General features: G+C 39.2%; 2 protein-coding genes across 3 annotated transcripts in view; both read right to left on the bottom strand.

Annotated features, from left to right (window-relative positions):
* srgap1a (SLIT-ROBO Rho GTPase activating protein 1a) overlaps positions 1-4572 on the bottom strand; it is a 143965-nt gene extending 139393 nt beyond the window's left edge. The window contains exon 1 of one of the 2 annotated variants that reach the window (XM_088646689.1): positions 3609-4572. In XM_088646689.1, coding sequence (XP_088502815.1) covers positions 3609-3675 — 67 coding nt within the window. In that variant the 5' untranslated portion in view covers positions 3676-4572. The remainder of the gene's footprint in view (positions 1-3608) is intronic. The other variant, XM_088646690.1, reaches the window with a different exon arrangement.
* A 7607-nt stretch (positions 4573-12179) lies between these two features.
* rxylt1 (ribitol xylosyltransferase 1) overlaps positions 12180-24090 on the bottom strand; it is a 30351-nt gene continuing 18440 nt past the window's right edge. The window contains exons 4-6 of the mRNA XM_088646683.1: positions 16111-16425; positions 14805-14975; positions 12180-13434 (exon numbers count right to left, since the gene is read on the bottom strand). Coding sequence (XP_088502809.1) covers positions 13023-13434; positions 14805-14975; positions 16111-16425 — 898 coding nt within the window. The 3' untranslated portion in view covers positions 12180-13022. The remainder of the gene's footprint in view (positions 13435-14804; positions 14976-16110; positions 16426-24090) is intronic.

The raw sequence follows: 24090 nt of genomic DNA, 5'->3' as shown, positions 1-24090 counted from the left end.
GGAGACCACAAAGCATGGCACCTCGCTTAAATCGATGAGGAGGTCCAAGCGCATTATTCTAGGCCGGAGCGTCTTGTCCCTACAGAACTTCACTTGTAGTGACCCAGACCGTACAGAGCTGAGCTAAACCCATCAGGTCCAAAGATGTCACAAAAGTTCTTCCTTGCTCAAACTGACATGATAGCATTACAACTCAGAAACACACATCTGCATGCTGCTTTTTGTCAGCAGCTACTGTATATCACCCTGCAGCTCCCAACTGGCAGCCCTACTGAAGCTCAACGGGTGTGAGCCTGGTCAGTACCTAGATGGGAGACCTCCTGGGAAAAACTAAGGTTGCTGCTGGAAGAGGTGTTAATAGGAACACTAAGGAGCGCGCACTCTGTGTGGGTCCTAATGCCACTGTATAGTGACGGGGACACTATACTGTAAACAGGCGCCGTCCTTTGGATGAGACATAAAACCGAGGTCCTGACTCTCTGTGGTCATTAAAAATCCCAGGATATTTCTCTAAAAGAGTAGGGGCATTAACCCCAATATCCCCAAGGCCTTTACCAATCATGGCCTCCTAATAATACCCATCTATGAATTGGCTTCATTACTCTGCTCTCCTCCCCACTGAGAGTTGGTGTGTGGTGAGTGTTCTGGTGCACTATGGCTGCTGTCGCATCATCCAGATGGGGCTACACATTGGTGGTGGTGGTGGTTGGGAGTCACCATTACCTGTAAAGCACTTTGAGTGGAGTGTCCAGAAAAGAGCTTTGCAAGTGTAAGGGTCATTATTAATTATTATTATTATTATTATTATTATTATTATTATTATTATTATTATTATTATTATTAATAACCAACAGCTGTCTCATTAAATTAGAGTGTGAAAGTTATGCTTTGGGTCACATACTTCAGTATCATTGAATATCTGCTGGGTGAGCTTGAGATGACTTGTGGCATCAAGGGCTCAGAGACCAGCGAACAGGCACGGTCTTGTCTGGGTTCTACTACAGGCATGGGACAGAATCGCACAAGACAGCATCTGCAACGGATGCATAGCTTGTGTTATTTCCAGCTGCGACCTCAAACGCACGATTAGGCTGTAACTTTCACTAGTAAACGCCCTGTTTATGTCAAAGTTAATCAGCGTAATTCACTTATCTACAGTATGATACGTTTGATCAACAAAATATTAGAGAAAATACTGCCATATTCCTGATTAATTCAAGGATTTTTTGCCGTTTTAAGTAATATGCTTCTTTTAATGCAATGTTTGTTAGAACAAATAAAATCAAAAAGAATGTGAATTAAATATCCTAACCATATTTTCCCTTATTATTATATGATGTCAGATTCCCAAAATTATTTAAAATGATTAATGAAGATTAAGCTATTTTTTCCGCTTATGTCAGCTCAGCTGCACGGACCTGAAACTGTCTGGTAATTAAATATAATTCTGTAAGTTGATTTTTTTCCCCCACTGTAGAGAAGAATGGCGAATCACCCCGTGTCTGATAACGAAAAACTCGTCGTAGTCATAGCTAACTATAGTACGGCACTGCAAAGTTATTTTGTTATTACCCGGACCGTGGGCTGCATGACAAACAAGAATAGCTGTTCCCAGTGAATCACATACTGTATGACTCTGCATCACGCCGCTCGTACAAGGGAAAACCCTTAGTCATCACAACGAGTTAGGTCTTCGCATTCCTATCAAATGAGAACCGCGGCTCTCCAACACGCCACCGGGTAATTCTTCGAAAATGAAAAGGCTCGGGTGGCTGTTTGCTAGCCCATGCTTGGTGTCGTCCTGCAGCTTCGCTTGGGAGAGATGAATAGGAGATAGGTTTCAGTATGCTAACTGTAAAGCTCAGCTTCCTGGACGACGGCCAAATCCCCATGGTTACGACAGGGCAGCAATTGCTTGCTCTCATTGAAAAATCCGTCCCGTTCGCTCTGAACAGAACAAGGGCGGAGGGGCGAGAGGAGGGGGGCTTTTCAGAGACGGGACGCACAAATCTCTCTGGTCAGCATAAAACGACAGTTTGAGTTTGTTGAGTTTGAAAACAGTTAACCGATTCAACAAATACCCGTTTTCCGGCATCCAGTGGTCGGTAATCAAGCGCCTCAAAAAAAAAAAAGAAAGAAGAACGACTTTTCTGACGTGCGAGATGGAGATGTTCAGAAGTTGTGTTCGTAAACGAGAAAAAAAAATGAAACTAACCTCCATTCTAATGCAATCCTGTTTTTTTTCATGAACTCTACATTAGACCTCTATTAAATCTGTTACGCACAAAATTTCTTCGTATGTTAATTTAAAGCAAACTTTGTTCCAACAATTTCAGCATCCCGAAAGTCACAATTACCGTATATAAAGGAACCTAAAGGTTAGATTTTAAGGACAGGGACAAATCTTATTAAAGCTGAACACTTATTAAAAATGTGTTAACTAGGAAACATTGTAAAGAGAGGCTCGGATAATTGAAGAGTTAAGTGTTAATTAATCTAATTTACCATTCGACCCCTTAAAACAGGTATTTTAATGGGCATAAAATCCAACATTTCAAAGTCGGTTATTGGAAATGCAAACCCATAATATCAATCGAGAAAAGTAAAAAACGAAAGACACTAAAATAAATTGGGCAGCAATCATTCGATGGGGTGTGTGCACAAGCTTCTCCTGCTTTTAAAAGTCTCCTATCAAAAAAGAACAAGGTTAAAAAGTAGCGCAGCCCCCTGTGTTTCAATGAAAACCTCACAATGAAGCGCTGCATCAAGACCCCTGCCAGGTTAATAAATCTGTCAGCACCTAAAGAAAACATTCTTCGCTTCCATTAAGGCGCACTACTATAAACTGTGTCCTGAACGGACATCGCTGCTCCACAATGCAAAGCCTTTATTCCTAACACTATGGCAAGAGTCTGGTGCCTTTAGTCCTCTTACAACTTAAGTTGAGTCAGTAAAACGTCAGGCAGACACAGTCCAGCAAGAAAGCTCTCTGGAAATCACGCTGTATGGCCACGTTCATTTTAATGTACCTCACACCCAGATGTTGGATATGCTCATTAAAGTCCGAGAAGCTACAGTAGCTACAGTAGCTTGCGCCGATGGATGACAAAAGGGTGGCATGAAAAGTACCTTATTTTTGATTAACGACCTTAATAAGCACCCAACTTGTATATCATTCACAATTTAATGAAACGTGTAGCACGCATTAGCTAAAGAAAATAGATCTATTCCAGCAGAATTCAGCACATGGTAGCTACCATCGCAGGCGGGGAGTGGAGCCCAAAATTAGCTTTATTCTTACTACTAGAAATGAAGACCTTCTGTGCACAGGAAGATAAAAATGTATCGACTTCCACAGTGCAATATCGTCTTGGTTGTTGCAAAGGCACGATACAAAAGCACATCACAGTCCCCTTAGAATATAAGGACAAAAACGTTTTGTCTACCTTTTCATGTCCGTACAGCTAGAAATATTTTTTTGTATTCTGGTGTCATGTCAGAGACAACCTCAGAGTACAACAAAGGATATTTTTTATTTAGTGTAACAACATTCACCCGTATTTCAGCCGGACACAAAAGAAAGCGATACCAAATTAACGCCACCTTACCTTTTACTTGAGTTTCATACTCGGCTATTATCTCTTTATCCTTTTTGAACCTTGCTGGATTTGACATTTTGGCTCCCTTTCCGAGTAGTTTTTTTTTTAAAGTTCGCTGTGGTCAATAAAGATCTTCGGGGTCCTGTAGGTTTACACTTCTCGTTGCATCCTACAGGTTTGTTATATGATTATCGCATTAACAATGAAAATCGGGGGGGAAAAAGTGCAAGTCAAGAAAATGGCACGATTTAACACCTCCAGAGAAAGAATTCCTGTTAGTTCCCAAGTTTATGTTACAAAAGAGAACAGGACGTCTCACAGTCCATCTTTCTTTAGGAGGAATCAGAGAAATCGCCAGAACTGAAATCCAGTTTCCAAGACAATCAGAGTCCACCGCTAGCCAAGATCTGAGAACAGGCTGCAGGAACAAAAATGACAACCACCCCGGAGCTCTCAACCTTTGAAATTATTGCATTGACCTTGCTGAGAGCAATCCTTAGCAAAGAGAAAAAGGGGGAGGTGGGGAAGGCCCCGGTTGTTGTTGTTTTTTCAACTCGACAGAGGAAAGAAACAAATGACACCAACGCCGAAATTCGCCGTGTAGCTCTCTCGGCGCCCTGTTCCCAGCACTTCCACACTTCTTCCAGCCTCGCACTGCTTCCCAGACACAGACCGCAGCTGCCCCGAGTCACTAGAAAATGGGTGGGATCGCTCCGGCACATACAGCGGAAATGTGGACACGATTGACAACAACTCCAACCAGTCGAGCTGGCGATGGTTTTTTGGGGGGAAGACCGTCAGTCAGGACCGCTTTTCCCAATACTCAGACGCCCGGTGGTGTTGAAAGTGTGTTTTCCCCTTCTGCCTGGAAAGGGTGTCCTGTCCCGTAATAGAAAGCAGTAGAAGAAAGTATGAACCATGAACCCTCCCCTTAATGCACGGTCCCTGGAGCGCAAGTTAAAAGACAAAGGCGCACCAAATTTGCTGAACCGAACTGGATACGACACCGGCTCCAAGAAAGACGCAATACTGTTTACACTTCATAATTGTTCATTTGTACACACATGAATAAATATTACCAGATGTTGTTGAGACGCTGCTGAAAACAACTAGTACAATGTAGCAAGTTTGCTTGTGTTTGCTTTTTTTCTTGCCTGTTGGTGTTACGTGAGCGATAATCCAACTAAATTTAGCGGTGTGTACTTGTAAAAAGGGAGGCTATTTTAAAGTCGGCCGGATACTTTTTCAAGCAAGCAATTGTGCTCCGTAACCGGAGCAATATCAGTTAAAGTTAATTACTTAAAATTTACAAATGTAATAACGTTTACTGAGCTGAAGGTCTGTCTGTGATGGAAAAAAACCCCGTAAACTGAACTCTTAAAGCTGTTCTTCGATTGTGGTCAACAATAGCCATTTGTCTCTTTTATTGTATATCAAGTGGCACAAGGATTTAATCCTGTTTTCCAAGGTAACTACTGTACTGTATATCTCCGTGTCAATGTATGCAGCCATCGTTCTCCAACAGGCAATACAGTACATAAACTTTGTAATAGCATGTCACATTAATTAAACGGTAAATATTGTTATTTTGTGACCTTAAAAGTGGAAGATTTATATTTAGCTTGTGTTTAAAGTATTGTTGACACCTTTTAACCTTTCCTTGATGAACCCTGAACTTTATTTTAAATTTACCCACCTGACGGTAAATGCTTTCCTTATGACACTAATATACTTTTCTTTAAATTGCGGTAAATTTTTCATTATCAGACGTATTTTTCAGATTGGTACTGTACGTTGCATTGTTTCTGAAGCGTGGTGACAGGAGGTTTAAGATTTAACATTAAATATAATTTATAATGTTTTTAATAAAATGTGCCGACGGTTGAAACATGGTCATCTCCTGGGGGTGGATGGAAAAAAAAAAAAACAATTCCAATGAAGAAAAAAATAACCGCAATAATATAACGGAAATACAATCACAAAAGCCATCAGCTGGCACACTAACCCCATTTAAAAACTCACGCAGAACATCAGTATTGCAGAATTGTTCTGCTCTATACCTGGTTAATTACTGACTATAGACTGTTTTGGTGAGCACGACACACAACAAATACGCACAAAGTAGTGTCAGTGGAGAGTACATGTTACGAGATACAGGTAGTTGGAAAAATCAGTAATGCTCCCCCTTGCGTATTTCTCAGTAATAAGCATAGACTATAGTGAAGATAGTAATCATATACAGTACTGTACAATCCCATGAACTGTAGGTATTTGTCTCGAAAGGAAAAAAAATACCATATGGTGAATAAAGGGTGGATTTACTTACAACCTCATCCTCTGTAGTTGTATTCTCCTTAAAAAAAACTGAGATTCCATTGTGAAGCGTTATAGTAGCAACTGCACATGGAAGTAGCCTGTCCTGTAGTCCCAACGTGAGTGGTTGTATTAACAGTGGCTAAACTTTCATTGCAATGGTATGGACTGATACACTGCTTCAGTCAGAAGGGATCATTGACTCCTCTCATTGAGTTCAAAATCAAGCTAAACGTTTGCCTGTGTTAGACATTTAACGAAGAAGTTTGAAAAAATCTAAAATCTAGAATATTTAGTGTGCACAACGTTTCGTGTCTCCTAATATAGAGTACATATACAGTTGTAAAAGGTCTAAATGTACAAAATACTGTATGTATATGCAGTTAAGGACAGCTTCAAGCTTATCATCCTACATAAATAGTCATTGTAATTCACTGGTGATAATATTAATTTCAGTGATCCATGCAGTTTGACCAGACACGAAGAGTTGAATAAGAGTTGATAAATAAAGGTTTACAAATGAGCGAACAGTTTCCAATTTAATTCGTTTGTCCCTTAAGGATTCCAAGGAATTTATTATTGTAAATAATAGTAATAAAATAAACTCTAACCACTTTACAGGTAATGGGGACTCCCCTCCACCACCAATGTGTAGCCCCCACCTGGATGATGCGACAGCAGCCATAGTGCGCCAGTACTCTCACCACACACCAGCTCTCAGTGGGGAGGAGAACAGAGTGATGAAAACAGTTCATAGATGGAGATTATTAGGAGGCCATGATTGGTTGATTTTCCTTAATAACACAGTTGGGCAGTTTCATTTAACTGCCTTTTTTGGTGTAAAGATGTGCCTTGTGTTTTACTTGTATCTCCAGGTGCTAGTTTCATCACATGTTCTAAAATAATCTCTTCAGTTGACTACATCAGCAGTGCTTCTCAGGATTTTAAATGTTGGTCGGTATCAAGTTGTCTTGTAACTGACCATTCGAAACCAGAGTAGTTCAGTTCTCTGAACTTTTCTGCGTACGGCATCCCTTTAAAACCAGAATTAAAATGTGCTGCTGTTCTTTAAACTTTTTCAGAGTGCTCTTTCTGATGTGGCAATCATAATTTTGTTATATTCTACAATGGCTTACCAATGCCATAAGACCATTCTGTGTCTATACATTTTAACATCCTTGATTTGAAGTCTACACATTTCAATATCTGTCCCAACATCTTGCTGTCCTTTTATTGTCATTCCATGTTGTCTGGATGAGTTGTTTAGCTCCTTGTAAATACCGGGTTAGTTATAAAGCAACTGAGCTATGTATAACTGTACTTTGCACAAATGAACTGGGAAAAGATCTAACTTAACAGCAAATACTGTACGTTCAAGCCTTTGCCAAAGTGAGAGGAGTAATTTTTGTTTAGGCTTGGTGACTTATTGCCATCTAGTGTATACATCAGATCGGACCCAAGAAGAAGGGAACTGAATTTTTGCTTCAAGTGTTTAACAAAACAGTACATGTGCTGCTGAATGACTGATTGTGCACAGCAAACTATAATTAGAATTCAGGCCAGAAGCATCTGTTAGCATCAAATAAAAAATATCTGACCTGGTCTCTCAAAACTAAGCTTTCTGTGATTAAATCTCATGATCAACATTTTGAAATCTGACAAACTGCTGTACAGTATGTTCCGGCAAATATCCTAAATTTACACCAAATCTGAAAACAAAGATATTTCAAGTTGACTACTCATTTACAGCTCTTTTTAAAGGTTGGCTATCTGATATTGACAAGTAACATCAAAGAGAAAGAGGTTGCAAAAACGCCTCATAGTAATTTAGTCATATTGAACTGATTTTGGAATTCAGAACATCCACACACTGGGCTGAACTACAACAGGATTTTTTTCACTTCTTGTAGACATGTCTGTCAATACATCACAAACATCACAGCGTTTTTTATGCAGTGAAAATTATGCAGTGGTCAGTTCTGAAGGCACTTAATATAAAAACACCAGAAAAGCACACTATTTGTTGGAAATGTGATTGCCTTGATGCAGGACTGATTGTGACAGCCGAAAAAAACAACAACTGGATATTGAACAGCTCCTCAGAACTGAAGATCAACAGCTGACATCCCAAGAAGCTTCAGTTTTAACCAAGTGTCAGCGCTGAACTCTGGAGACAGTGGTAGAGACGGTGTTCACTATCCCTTTAGTTTTTTTTGTTTTTGCTTAGGCATTATACTTTATTGTGCTGGGAGATACCAGGGGTGCCCACGTGTCCTGGCAAAAAACACAAACTGTCCCCATGTCTCTGGTTTGGAAGTAGACCAGTTTGGAAGTAGGTGTTTCTGAACCATACTGAACAGAATTTATGTCCGTGCAAGCTGGTTTTGTTAATCAATTAAATAATATTTAAGTGGGGGACAATACTTAAATGACCGCAATAAATATATTGACATCAGCATCGTTGGCTGAAGAGAGGAAACCTACTGGGACAATCTCTTGTTCTGCTTAAAACAGTCACAGATCAGTACTGCCTTGACAATGGAAGTGAATGCATCATCTCATCTTGCAGACACCCACTGTCCGAATGTACTCTTCTTGATGGATGACGTAAGACCAAATCAGATTACCCATTTTAATTGGTGCCAGGTTTTCAAGAGTTGCTAGCCTTGAGCAGTCAGTACTTTCTTTTAACCTTTGATGACCTGTGGGACCTAACTGCTTAAGTGGCTTCACAGAACAAGTGTGGAATGCAGAAACTCTCGATTACACACAGAGGCTGGGGAGCAGAACCTGTTATTGCAGCTTGTTCCCTTCACACTTACACACGATACTAAATGCGGTTTTCATTTTGGTGGTTTATGAGAGGATGATTGTCGTGTCCAGCGTGTAGTCACTCTAACATCACTGTTGTGGAATCTCTCCATTTCATGTAGATAAGTTCTAAAAGTTTAACTTTTGCATTAAACATGGACTTGCCGGAATCAATGAATGTCAATATGATAGCAAAGAGGAAAACTATCCTTACATTACAAAGAAAAGCACGTGAACACAGTATGAAATATTGAATTAGTATGCTTGTGTATACAGTAGCTATATAACAGACTACTACACACACTGTATATAAGAAAAGCTCATATGGCCTGGTCATGTAAAGGACTGAGTTTTAGCTCTTTCTTCAATCCGTAGGTAACGTTGCCTGGCTTTCTCTAGTTGGTGGGGTGATTTGTCTTGTTAATTCTGAGGAGTTAGTGGCGGAGAAAACTAGTGGTGATCTCGATTTGTAAGCACACAAGACCAGAACAGTTAAAACAGGAATGGGTCATTAAATTATTTAAATCAGGTGTGAAGGCAACTTCAGATAGCAGAAAAACAGTCACAGAAAGTTTGATTTTCTACTGTATTTTATCCATTACATTATCAGCTTGTATTATGCACATTGATTAATATTCTTCAGCACATTGCTGGTACGTCCTGTGTAAACCTACAAACTAAAATATGAGATTAGGTTAATAATGTTCTTTGTATTGAACATTGCCTCTTAAATGTCCTTTCAACAAATGGGCAAGTTTAAAAATAGATTTTCCAGTTCTATCAATAACAACAATAATAATAAATTAACACCAACAATAATGATATTCTTCTGCTAATAATAACAACAGTTGCTGCTATTTAAATCCTTGCAAAGTGTTCTTTTTGGTAGCCCATGTCACTGTGCATTCATTTCTTTTCCTAGAAGGCATGTTTTCCCACATCTCTTTAACAATAGTTAAATAATTATTTAGCCAATAATGACCGGATTCAGGAAACATACAGTCAAACTGGCCTTTAAGGACCAAGGCTTGTCCCACCTTAGTTCACCACTGCAAAGTTAAACAAAAAAATACATTTTAGCTCCTTCTGCTGGACAATGGTAAAACAACAGCAAAACATATGAAATATTTTAAGGTTACAAATACGTTCAATATGTACTGTATATGTGCCTTTTATTGTTTCAGTTATCTAAAGTAAAGATGCAACATATATCGATATTCAGTTTTATACTTTAATCATTTTAAGAAAAAACAAAATGGAGAGTTTTCATTCTCCTCCTAATTAGCATTTAATTTTAAAGTACCTTAAGAGAACACCCATTACCAAATTCCCAATACATCATGTTTAATGTCCACTAAGTGTCCAGCTCCCTTTGCCAGATGACAAATCACCATCAGGCTTGGATGTTGGGCAAAACTAATGAATATGAAGCTGAAGATCCACAAAACAAGAACAGGTTCTAGAATACAAACCAGAGCTCAGACATGAAACAGTATGTTTACATGCCATTAGGCAACATGATTTCTTTACAGTGGAACTGAACAAGAGTAGAAAATAATACAGAATAGTGTTTATATGGCAGCATGATCATCTGCTCAGACATGAGATCTGAGTGAATGTGCTTCTTTGTGCAAGCAAAGCAACTGCTATAAAAGAAATAGAGTAAAGTGAATAATAGTGCATTCTTCTCCATCGGAATGGAATCTGATTATTCCTTTTCACATTGATAAAACTATAACTGAATAGGCCGGCAGTGTGCAGCAGTGGTTAGGGTTCTAGACTTGAAAGTCAGCAGCCATATCACCCTGCAACTCGTGACTGGCAGGGTGATATGGCAGCAGGTGTGAGCCTGGCCAGTACCTGGACAGGAGACCTCCTGGGAAAAACTAAGGCTGCTGCTGTAAGAAGGGCCAGTAGGGGACGCACACCATACGATGTGTGTGGGTCCTAATGTCCCAGTATAGTGACAGGGCCAATATACTGTAAAAAAGGTGCCTTTCTTCAGATGAGATGTACAATTGAGGTCCTGACTCCAGGGTGTTTCTCAAAAATAGTGGGGGTGTTATCCCACTGTCCTGGGCAAATTCCCATCGGCCTTAACCAATCATGGCCTCCCACTCCTGGGAGTGCACATCGACGATAGACTGGAATGGTCTAAGAACATCGAGGCCATCTATAAGAAGGGACAGAGCCGACTTTACTTCTTGAGGAGGCTCAGGTCCTTCAATGTGTGTAGTAAGATGCTACATATGTTCTATCAGTCGGTGGTAGTGAGTGCCATTTTATACGCAGTGGTGTGCTGGGGCTCTGGGATTAGAGCAGTGGATTCTAAAAGGCTGAACAAGCTCATCAAGAGAGCAAGCTCTGTCATTGGGTCTGACCTGGACCCCTTGGAAGTAGTGGCTGAGAGGAGAATGATGTCCAAACTAGAGGCCATCATGGACAACTTCTCCCATCCCCTCTATGACAGGCTTGCAGGAATGAAGAGCACGTTCAGCAATAGACTGATTCATCCACAGTGCGACAGGGAGCGCTACAGGAGGTAATTCTTGCCTTCTGCCATAAGACTGTACAACGCATCCACCTTGCGTCTTGGCAGAGGCAACATTGACAGTGACCTGTTTCTGGAATAAACACATCTACACATCTACTGCTACATCTGTTCTCTTTTTTTTTTTCTTTTTCCCGTTTACAACCATTTTTTGTGCAATATATGCCAGGGACCTGTGCAATACATTTATATCTATATTTACATCCATATCTATATTTACATCTATATTTATATTCATATGTGTGATACGATTTTTCTGTGTACTGTTCTGTTCTAGTTTTGTTCTTTGTGTGTCCGGACTGTGAGTAAGTCTTGTATTGTATGGTATTGTATGTATTGTACTATTATTATATAATTCGTTACACTGTGGCTGTGTTGTGTGTGTTAAGCTGCTGTTGCACTGCAATTTCCCTCACGGGATCAATAAAGTATCTATCTATCATCTTAATAATCCCCATCTTTGAACTGGCTTCATCATTCTTTTCCCCTCCCCACTGAGAGCTGGTGTGTGGGGAGTGTACTGGCACACTATAGCTGATGTTGCATCATCCAGGCGGGGGCTGGATATTGGTGGTGTTGGAAGGGAATCCCCATTACCTGCAAAGCGCTTTGAGTGAGTGGAGTGTCCAGAAAAGCGCTATATGAGTATAATGAATTATTATTACTACTAACTGGAAGGACGTGGGTTCAAATCACTGCTGTTCTACCCTTGAACAAGATACTTCACCTGATTTGTTTCAGTAAGATATCAAGCTGGGTTTTTCTTATGTTGTTGCATTAAATTGGCCTAGACGTAAGTTTGACAGGAGACAACAATATGTACACTTCATTTTCGAAATTAGAGTGGCAAAGGAGCTCTTGCTTTACAACTGGATCATTTCAAAAACTTCTAGAAAACCAGTAAAGCCAGCAAAAAAAACAGACTTCCAGATTTATTCGGATTAAGTGGTACAACCCTCATATCAGCATTTAAATAAGCAACAGCTAACACTCCTTAATTGACATAGCTTATAAGTAAACAACCATACTAGATCAAAGAAATTTGCATTTTTGTTAAAATCTCCACTCTTAAAATAAGTTATACATTCTTGTAACGGAGAACAACAAATGAACTTACAGGCCAAACTTCAAGTGTAAATGAAAGGAACACTGCTTAATTCTACGAGACAGTGAAAATTATCTTGAAAGAATAGATTCTTTCCAGGTGTTCAATATCTGGGAGCATATGGGCTAAGGCATTTTGGAACAACTCTCCTCTCTCTCTCGATGCCATGGCAATGAAAGAAAGTCAGTTCCTTACTGTTTCAAAGGCAAACTGAAACACCTGAGTTCTCACAGGGGTCTAGTGGGAGTCTGAAGGGAGGTACAGATTGTGTATGCTTCCTAAAGGCACACACTGTCAGGTACAGCTGCCTCTCGCCTTGTTCCGAGTACAGTCTGGAGGACTGGAGGAATGACACAGCTCTTAATGACAAAACTGTAAGCTCAGATACACGAGGCTACTGTTGTGCTGTAAGTCAAGGGGGACCTTGGAAACCCAGTGTTGTTTGGCCAGTTCTGCACCATAAAGGTCTATTTGAAATACAGAACTTCACATGCCACGAAATTATTCTGAACAGCACAAGTTTCGAGCACCACAAGTGGTTGGCGGACCTTATCACAGTTAACACGTTCACTTTCAACTCTACACCTTAGCCGCACCCTGTGCACACAGTCCAAGCGTGTGTCAGCCGGGTCTGAAGTTGATCCTAACCGTCATGAAAGAAAGCCTCTTCAACGGCAGCTGTAAACCTCTCTCTCAGCTGCTGTCGGAAATTGCTGTACCACTCGAGAAGCCCCTGCCTCCTCTCGGCCTTTTCCGGCAGCGTCATTTTCCTTTCCCTTTCCAGAACGGCGGGCAGCTCTCGCCAGTCTCTCAGGAAGATGAACGGCGCTCCCATGGCCTTCAGAAGCCGGAGCGGAGCAGTGTGGGAGGCCAGTGACTTGCCACAGCTGCCAGGAGTCATGATGTCTTCCACTACGGGGACGGAGCCATACGAGCAAGCCTCGTAGATCCTGTAGCTCTCGGTGTTGACGCCCACAGGGCACAGGGTCAGGTCGCTCTGCAGGAGGGCACTTTGATACTTTCCCGAGCTGTCCCTTGTCTCCTGTGGCAGCCATCTGGAAAGAAAAGAGAGTTCCTTCATTCAGGCTTCTACCGTGTCTTCTAACACTCTACTGTACAGCTCCTGAACTGAAAAGAAGCACAATTTCCCCCCCTCTGCTGGCATGGGTTACATGAAGGATACTTAACTTTACCAGTTCTCATTAAAAACTCCAGACACCTTTACACCTCTTAACTTAAATCAATTTAAAAAAAGAGGAAAAGGAATATGGGCAGCATGGTGGTGCAATGGTTAGTGCCCCTGGGTTCAATTCCTGGGGTGCTGTCTGTGTGGAGTTTGTATGTTCTCATTATGTTCATGTGGGTTTCCTCCCACAGTTCAAAAACATACTAGTAAGTTATCTGGCCCCGGTAATGTAGAAGGGAACACCCTCTTCTTGTTACTACTGTCCAAACATTAAACAGCAGTAAAAGACAGCCCTTCACTTATAACTCTCTCTTTTTCTCCAGGTTACCTTTTGGAAAGAAAGTACAGATTGGAAACCCCCAAACAGTGTAGTTCTGTCAGTATAGAGACAGTACTGAGAACATACAGACTCCACACAGATAGCACTCCAGGTCTGGAATTGAACCTAAGGCCTTAGTGCTGCGAGGCAGTGATGCTAACCACTGCACCACAATGCCATCCCACACAAAACCAGCAACAGGGTTTTACTAGCAAGAGTGCGATTTACTGGCTCCATATATATTTGTCTGTATTTCTCCATCGGTTCCAAATTAACCAATAACCTAAGGAAGTTCTTAAGTTCTTTGAGGTAACAAGAACAAAACAGAAAAGCACACAAGCCTTTTTAAATCCTACAAAACAAAGATAAAAGCACACTGGGATCTAAGGCTTCCTCCAATGCTGTTCTAACCTCTTTTAATATAGCTACACCATATACATTTGATAAACACAAATGCATCATTGTATATATAGTGTTTCTGGTTTGAATCATCAGTGCATCTTCTTTCTCTACAGTTTATTTCCATCTAAGGCTAACCAAGGCCACAGAGAGGGTCACTCCATACATACTTCTCTGGAGCATTCTTTCAGCACAGAATGGCTCTGCATTTTCGTAAACAAAGGCTGCATGTGTAACTTACACTATTATGCAACAATGATGGTTTGTCATTTTTCGGTCCACAGACATTTGTGGTACCAATTGTAAAAAAATTAGGCATTTTCCCATTATTTAGCAGACTACTAGCTGCTAAAGAATGTCAGGTGTCTTTAAAAGTACCTTTTGTATTGTATCAGAGCTGCACAAATATGAAACAAGCTAAAAAAGCATGAAAGCATATAGAGACCAACACATGTAAGCGAATGTCTGAATATCTACAACCTTTTAAGCTGAGAAACGGCATGAAATGCTGATCAACGTACTTTTCTCTTGCAGCAGTGATGCACTCTTTGTCTAGGTGGTCTTGTTTCAGTATCATCATTAACGTTTCTCTTGAGGAGTTCTTATAGAGAGTTCCCAAGAAATTGCACAGGTATGGTCTTCTGGCATGCACCATCTTGTTGCTGGGTGCTACTACAGGAAACTGTCTGTATCTGGAAATAAGACATTGGGCAGGACATAGACACACTGGTCAGTACAAAATTCCAGTCTGGATTTTCCAATGAAATCAAAGTTAATGAAAAGTAAGTCTCTTGAGATCAGTACCATTTTCTCTAAATATAAGCAAAGGGAAGAATGTTAAAAGTAATTACTTTTTCCAGATTTTTTTTTTTACAAATCCATCACAGTAATAGGGGAGAGTACAGCTGGAAATTAAGTTCTATTCTGAAACTGTGGCATTCTATGAAAATATGTAACACTAATGGTTTGAAAAGCACTACAAAGTCCAATATTAGGACTGTTTTTCTGTAAAAGATCACAAATATTAAAAAAAAATGATTTATGAGGATGACTTCCAAACAACCGACAATTTCCAAAATCAATATCTTTATTGCTAGACCAAAAAAAAAACTGAGAAAATATTTTCAGACCACAGAATATAGAAAATGAAATACGAAGCTAGAAAATGTGTTTTTATGATGAACTAACGAATGCACACTCAGCGTTCTTCCTTGGAGATTTGCTTTTTCAAAGTCCCTAACCTGATATAAAGTACGAGCCACTTTAAAAATGGCGAGTATTAATATATGTTGGTTCATTGTGGAAAAAAATAGAGGTTGTATATAGTAATATTACAAAACATGTTGTAATTAAACTAATGACATGGGAGAGCAGGATTTAATAAATAACCATGAAATTTATCATTAATTAAATGCATCTCAAACTTAAAACACAAGTGCTTACACAAAAGTAAATAATAATATTACTATATAATTATATACTATTAAAGAACAAATTATTACATATATACTTATATAATATTTTATAATATCTTAAGTAATATTAAATGTATATTAATATCTTATCATATTAAATGTATATATTTAAGTAGATTTTAAGTTCGAAACTAAAAACATAAAAAGTGCTTACTCAAACTTAATAATATCGCTATACAGTAATAAATAATAATATATTTTTACAATATAATGCATTATTATATATACTCTTATAATATTCCAATATAATAACTTAAGTAACTATCAAATTAATCTGATTACAATTTATATATTGAAATAGACTTTAAGTTTGAAACTGAAAGATTTACAAAAATGACCAGTAAGTGCTTACGTTGCTACACCCAGAGGCCACTGATACACATCTTCCTCATTCACCCAGGGGCTGTCGTACACCAGGAACAGCAGGTCCACAACCCCCCCGTGTCGTCGGAGGTAGGGACGGATCCACTCGTTACTGCACTTCTCGCTCCCTAGCAGCATCACTCCCACGTGATTCACTTCGTGCGTCTGCACCAGCGCCTGTACGTACTGCAGCCACTGGGTGGCGTAGGCGATCTTCGTGTCCTCTCTTCCATTCAGGACGAGAACCACGCTGTCCGTGTCCAAGGGGATGCGGCCTTGCACAACAGCTGGTCCGGTGTAGAAACTAAGACCAGGCAGACAGATACGTATTTTAAACACAGATGCCATACAGTATAAACCATTATCACTCAGGACTGATACTGCTTTAAAGACAAACCCCAAACTGGGTTTGTGCCAGACATAGCACTTTAGATTAAAAAAAAAAATCAGTAAAATTTTGTCTGGCAACAAAATCTTTTTTCACATGTTGAGGTATTCCTTAAGTGGTTTGTTAAAAGACCAGGCATGGCCTGAGGTGTTTTTAAGCAAAAATAATGCTATATATACAGTATATATAAAATATTTATAAGCTATAAAGCTTGTTTCCAAATTGTTCCACACCCCATTTTTTCAAGGACGTTTTAGGTTTTAAGAATGAACAACTATCTCCCTAATATACAACAAACTCCATTCAAAATGTATTAGATTTGAGTGGTTTTATTTTATTTGAGTGAATGAATTACATAATACTATGTTTTAAAACAATGATTTCAAAGGAAACAATTACTACATTTTAAATAGTATTATGTTCTCAAAGTGTTTCGGTCGAGGAATTTAATCTTCATATTTTGTCGTTACAGTGGCAAACAATTAAAGGAAAAAACTGATTAATAAAAAATAGAAATAAAGTAGAAAACTGACTTAATTTCTTAGGTTATAATGTTTTTGCATTAATGTTTATTATTACAATACTGTGTTAGTATAATATTTATTAGAAATAGCAAAACATTTTTGTTGTTTAAAAAAACTTTACTCAATTCAAGTTTTGAATTTGGATTATTATTATTATTATTGTTCACACCAAAATAATCTGTTTTATTTTAGTTTTCACACCTCTAGTAAAACTAAACAAATTCACATACAGTCCTTTGCACACCCTTCCACTGATCACAATTGCGCTGAATAATAAATGGAAAATACATGTTTTTTTAAGTGACTATTCTAATAAATATACTTGGTTGCTCTGATGGGACACTTTTATGTGTTTTTATGGGAAAGACCTCATATATATCAGGGTTTTTTTTTCAGCTTTTGATGTGATTGCAGACATATTCACCCGCTTGGCAAACCTAAATAAGTTCAGGTGCACAAAATTACTTTGGTAAGTGATACAACTGGTTGAATGGATCTATGTGCAATCTGTGTCTGTAGTTCTCATGATTTCAGAATAACACTCAGTCAGGCAGTGAATTTCAAGGAATTTTCAAAACAACTTAAGAATGAAGTTATAGAAATGCACAGATCAGGAAAACAAATTCAAAGACACTCAGAATTCTTTTAAGCACAATAAAGTCGATAATTAATCTTGTTTCATCATTGGAAGGGGTGAATACTTTTGCAATGCATTCGATAATCAGTGAAAGCTTTTTTTTTAGGAAGATGTCAGGTATCGGTTGATGCCTCAACTCCTCCAGTTCCTTGTAATGCCTTCCTAAAAATACAGAAAGGGAATTTGTTTTCGTACCAATCAAAATATTTGACCATTGGCTCAATGCTTCCTTAAGAGAATCTCAGCACTGTTGTTTCACAACAACCACAGTCAGAAACAAACAGTCTAGAGACAATCAAATGGAAAATTCTTTCAAATGAGAGCGTCGTCAATTCACCCATGTTCTAAACACAACTTTTTCTCCACATAAATTACTGGCATCTACATGTAATGGACAAAAAGAAATGAAAATGGAGTAAATAAAGGGACTCCAAGCATATTCAAAGCAATTGCTTCCATTAAGGGGGAGGTGCTATGTATTAATTAAGCAAATAATATCCCAGCATGCTTTAGGTCATGGATATAAATGTTGGACAGGGCTGGTAACCTATTTCATATGGCTAGGTGTTTTTTTTTTCCTAGTGCTGCAGTCCATGGCTGTGTCTGAAGGGAGATGGAAAAAGTGATGATTGCATTTTTTCCTGATAATTATAGATTTTGTGTTTCTGAATTAGTTAAGGGGATTGTTTTTTTGAGGGAGGGTAGGGCCCTTGTTTTTTTTTTTTTTAGTATTGTTTGGTGTCCTTGAGCCCTTTGCGCTGAGGACTGTAGGATCTACTTGTTATTTGTGTGTGTTCTTTTTTTGGGGCGGGTTTCTTTTCTGTTAAAAACAGCAGTGATGGTCTGTGCAGGATTTAGCCAGCAGCCATATCACCCTGCAACTCACAACTGGCAACCCATTGAACCTCAGCAGGTGTGAGCCTGGCCAGTACCTGGATAGGAGACCTTCTGGGAAAGCTGAGGTTACTGCTGGATGAGATGTTAGTGGGGCCAGCAGGGGGATCTCACCCTGATGTCTGTGTGGGACCTAATGTCCCAGTATAGCGACAGGAACAGTCACTTCGGATGAGATGTAAAACTGAGGTCTCGACAAAGTTCCCATTGGCCTTTACCAATCATGGCCTCCTAATAAGCCCCATCTCTGATCTGGCTTCATCATTCTGTTCTCCTCTGCACTGATAGCTGGTGCATGGGGAGTGTATTGGCGCTATATAAGTTGAAGGAATTATTATTATTATTAAGATGGCACAACTGCGTGTGATTTTCTCTAAAGAGAGTAAGCCCATACCGCAGGATTGTGATATTGAAGCACAGAGGCACTAATTCAAAGTTCAAGGAATAACAGCTGAAAAAAAGAATGCAGATCAATTTGACTGTAAATTTTAACCTGGCAATGCCAGGCCAATGGCACAAAGAGCACAGAAACAATAGACAAGCAGCAGAGAAATGCGATACAGTCTTAGCATGTACTCACACAGAATATTATGTCAAGGGTATGGTGAAGCTCAGATGTACTTGCAGGTCAAGAATAAGAAGGGTCTGGATATCCCCATTATTCACGATGCCTGCTGTGTAATCATGGATCACAGTGCCTACACTCAAAGATCACATCAAAAACTCTTATAGTCAAGTATTTCTGCTGCTGAATTAAAATGTGAACTATCAGCGGGGTGTAACAGAAAGTCTGAAGATTTTACAGAACATGCATGTCAACATGCACAAATCACACCCATTTTCTCACCTGGACAAAGAGAACTGTCACAGCTGCACATCACACTCACTTTTCCACGTTTTGTACCAAACACTTGAGTATCTCCTAGCGTTAATGCAGATGCCAAGTACAAAGAAGGTATGAGATTTTGTTTCCTAGTGATGATCAAAGTATGCCCCCCGTGTTTAAACAGCACAGAGATAAGCACATATCCTGCAAGACCTCAGTTGAGTGTGTTCAGAACTACTGCCATAGAACAAAACAAAATCAACAGGAGACCAAAATAAGACCACCACCAGCAAAAATGAGAGAAAAAGCTGAGAGAAAATGACAAATAAGTGGAAAAAATAATGTTGAACTACTAAATGCTTGAGATGGAATACAAGTATGTGCAGGTTACGACTGACATTTTAGTGACTATGTTTTGTAAAACATTGTCTCTCCAGACATTCTTCGAGATAGTTTATCTGAAGTGATGACTGGTATGCAGTATGTTCTCATGTATTCAAAAGGAAACAAACGTTCATTATATAACGTGCATTCCACATGGCAGAATGTTCTGTTTTGTACAGCTGCTGTTCATTAATACGATCACTCATGCAAATTCTTTTTTCCATGCACGTAAGGGTAAAAAAGTCATGAAAGACGAAGCCTTTGTAACGTTGTGGTTTTGATGATCTGGAAAACGTTAAAAGAACGTGGAGATTGGCAGGGGAGTATTGGAAAAGAGTTACAGGAAAGGTGAGACCCTAATATATTCCTGTCGTTGCTTATTTGATAAAACAATGGGTGTACGGGTTGCAAGGCATCTATGAAAATTAGGGGGAAAACCATATGTTTCATGTACACGTCATTTTTTATTATTCACTGTTGCTTAAACATTTATCACTGAAGCAAAGAGTTAAAAACTGCAACAGCCTACTGTTACGTTCTGAATTGCCCAAGCTAATTAGGAAACCCAAGTCTGATTATTTTTTAAATGATCAGTTTATTACAACTACCCAAGCCAAAAGCCAAAGAAATAAGGAGCCATCACAGATAAGATGGGCACACCCCTTTGTTCTGATATTCTAGAAAATAATGTATATATTTACTGTAATAACTTTAGAAAGTGGTATGGGATGTTAAATACTTACTCTTTTAATTCTGTTTTGTAAAGGTGTGATAAAAGACTAATTTAGCTCTAGCTTTGTTCAGAGTGAGGTGACAGAGGCAGGGATGTTAGAAGATCTTTTAAAAGTATTGAAAAATAATCCATCTGGGTGTGTTAACACTGATTTTTTAATATAAAACGGATGGCAACCTCTGGTTCCCAGGATCACTCGTCCCACCATTGTTTTCAATTAAAATGTTTAAAGATGGGGCGCCTGCAATTGTGTGTGAGATACATGATGTGACACGCTACTATCCTCATTGCCTTGCTTCCCCAAATCTTTGGAAAGGTTGGTAAGTAAATATTCTCCTTTTCACGTCACTGAAACTATTTTAGCACTCAATCTGGTTTCAGTCGTGGGTACTTTCACATTTCGGAAAGATGAAATGTTTTAAAAAACATCACTGACCAAAAGCATCGCTGACGAAAAGCATGCGCCCACAGTATCTTTCGAGATCAACCAAAACACTGTTAATCATATTGTGCTTTTAAACAGGCCAGCTGACATTTGTTTTTTGCAAAGACGTGGTTTAACAATGCAAAGGGATACAAATTTCACTTAAATTAAAATGACTATATTTAAGATGTCACACAAAGGTCACTTTTGGGTCACACTTTGTTTTCTGTCTACATTAATCTCGTGCAGTAAGCAATAGTTTGTTTCATACACATTCAGCTTATATATATATATAGTTTTTTTTCCCCAAAGGACCCCCACTTATTTTTCCTCAACCTTCAAAACATGCTTTGAAGGACATATACCACAAACGCTGCACATACAAAGCCTCCAGTATTGTGGACGATCCCTCCCACCCCTCCTGCAACCTCTTTGCCCTCCTACCATCTGGTAAAAGGTATTGCAGTATATGGGCCAGCTCCACCAGACTCTGTAACAGCTTTTTTTCCACAGGCTGTCAGGCTCCTCAACACCCTGGTACCTACAGTACTGCACCTACTCCAAATCTGGAAACTTAAGTTATTTTTTGCCTAATGTCAGGCATACTGTCTGATGTATTCTTTGCACAATCCTGTAAAGTAAATTACACTATGCACATTGCACTTTATGTACCCTGTACCCTGTCAGAAAATGTCTATGTCAGCATTGTCTATAGATTTGTCTTCCCAGTGTCTTGTCTGTATTCGCACCACAGACTTGGAGAATGATATCTCACTCCTCTGTATACTTGTATATGGCTGGAATGACAAATAAACTTTAACTTGAAGTAAGTAAGGCCTGCTGTACTTAATTCACAAGGTACAGAAATCTGTCATTTTCATTTTACCTACAGAATGGACCCAAAACCCATTCCTGGGAAGCTTGATGATGTGCATCACACAGCAATAAGATTTCTGCTTTTAGTGCTCACCACCACAACCTTTACTTGGTCTTCTTTATGTTTCATTGGTGCCTATTAATCTCTGCTGGGGTAATTCCTTTATATCTTTTTTTTATATCTTACCATACAATGCACTGTATAATCACAACATTATAAGAGTTCTGCAGACGTATTTACAGGTCACAGCAGACAAGGATTGGAATATGCTAAACCAAAATTAAGGTTGCACAACTTTAAAAAAAAACAAACAGAATCAAATGTTTTGACTGACCTATATATTTAAGTTCCTTATTTTTTAATTGTTGCTCTTTGGGTCGTTAAAGAAAAATGGAAATTTGTCTGCAATTATCTTCGATCATCTGATAATGAAAGTCAGTTATAGTAAAAGTTACAAGTATAAGAAGTCAGCAGGGGGGAAAAAGGATACCGAGTACCATACTCCCAGCTTGGAAAACCCGAATATTAAACTTCCACCACACGACTTGTGAAGTCTTAGTACAGTATCTGCGTTACCCTCCTCAGACAATGACAATCCACTGACCCTTCATCTAAGATTGGAGGTTTCCAGTAAGAAGAGCAGCTTGTCATACATCCATCCGGTTGACTTACTCAACAATATATTGCATTTATCTGCAGGAAGCCACCACCATACATGCTGGAATCGCACGAACAATTGTCTGGGTCACTGGAGTTCAGACAGCAGCACATTCTCTATACTCCGCACTGAGTTTGATCAAAACGGGCCACTCTCATACGTCTGTCGTACGTCCTAGGCTGGTTCATTTCTTACGGAACCCGGGAGTGGCCATCAGTAGGGGGGGGGGAAAGTTATAACGAGGGAATGATTTACAATACGTGCCGACGATTTACATTTTGTGCGCACGAAATAACCAAATCGTGCTCTCGTTTTCTTTAATTCGTGCGCACTTTTTCCTTCGTTTTTTTGTGTCACGGCAGTCGCACTCACATAGAAAGTTTCTGAAACTCCAGCATTATCCCCGGCTCCGAGCAAACGCTATCAAACGCTAGTTAACACGTTACCGCGTCTGTATATTGTTACAATAAAGCCTAACTGACACTGCTGTAGATTAGGATACTGGATAGAGATGAACTGATTAATGTTTATTATGGTTTGGGGATGAGTTATGAGGGCATTGTTGCTACTGTAGTCTTGAACTACAGGGCATCACCGTCAGCAAACGGCAACTGAAGAGGATTCTAAGGTTTAATGGGCTCTGCCGACGGCGATATGCTAACATAGAAGAAATGATTGGCTTTATTGATGACCAACTGCAAAGGAAAGACCTAGAAAACATTATTTCGTTTTATGTAATTCGTGCGCATTAATTATAAATCGTTCTCTCGATATAACTTTTTTTTTCCTACTGATGGCCGCTCCAGGGCTCTGTAAGTTCTGGTCCCGTCCATTTTTGATGCTTTCTCTCACATTCTCTCATACACTCATCCTAAAACCGGACTCAAACCTTTTATTGCTATGTTTGGTGCACCACCTGCTAATCTCTCCCTTTCAATGATACTTACTGGCTGTCTTTAGCAGCCCTCCAGGAAGGCGCCGTATCCTCTTTAGCTAGAAGCATGCTGCCCCACTCACATTACTTCAATGTGATCAGGGATATGATGCAGTTTCTTATATTGGTGAAAAATAGATGCACACTAACTGGGTCGACCTTTAAGGTTTGTAAAACTTGACAACCATTTCTGAACTAGTCTGAGCCTCTCTGATACACCTAGACCTCCGTCTGTCACCTACTGGCTATTTAAAATAAACCTGAAAGGACTGGGCTTTCACCTTTTTATTTCTGCTTCCTAGTTTAGTATAATTAGTGCTTTGCTAAGCTCTCTTTTCATGTCTGTCCACCTTTCCTTTAGTTTTACTCTTTCTTGTGAGGGAAGATTTTACAACATTTCACAAATTTTTCTCAGTTGTAGCATTGTATCAGCAATGTTTTGTAATATTAATTATATATATTAAGCAAAATGTGTTTTTGTAGGAGTAAAATGCAATAAAATACTTTATTTTTTTATTTTGTTTGTAATTGAAAGACCTCTGATTTTAGCATTTCCTCAGGTAACATTTGTAGAATGGCATGAACTGATTTAAACTGAGCTGTCTGGTGTGGTTTAAATGATGAGAGTTTGACAGGAAAAAAAAACCGCAATGAATTTGTATAGATTTCTGTCTGAATAAAATCACAAAA

Source organism: Lepisosteus platostomus, chromosome 9 (genome assembly GCF_059453375.1).
Source record: "Lepisosteus platostomus isolate fLepPlt1 chromosome 9, fLepPlt1.hap1, whole genome shotgun sequence".
NCBI lineage: Eukaryota > Metazoa > Chordata > Actinopteri > Semionotiformes > Lepisosteidae > Lepisosteus > Lepisosteus platostomus.
Note: the sequence above shows the minus strand (reverse complement) of the source record. Positions and strands in the feature narration are given on the sequence as shown.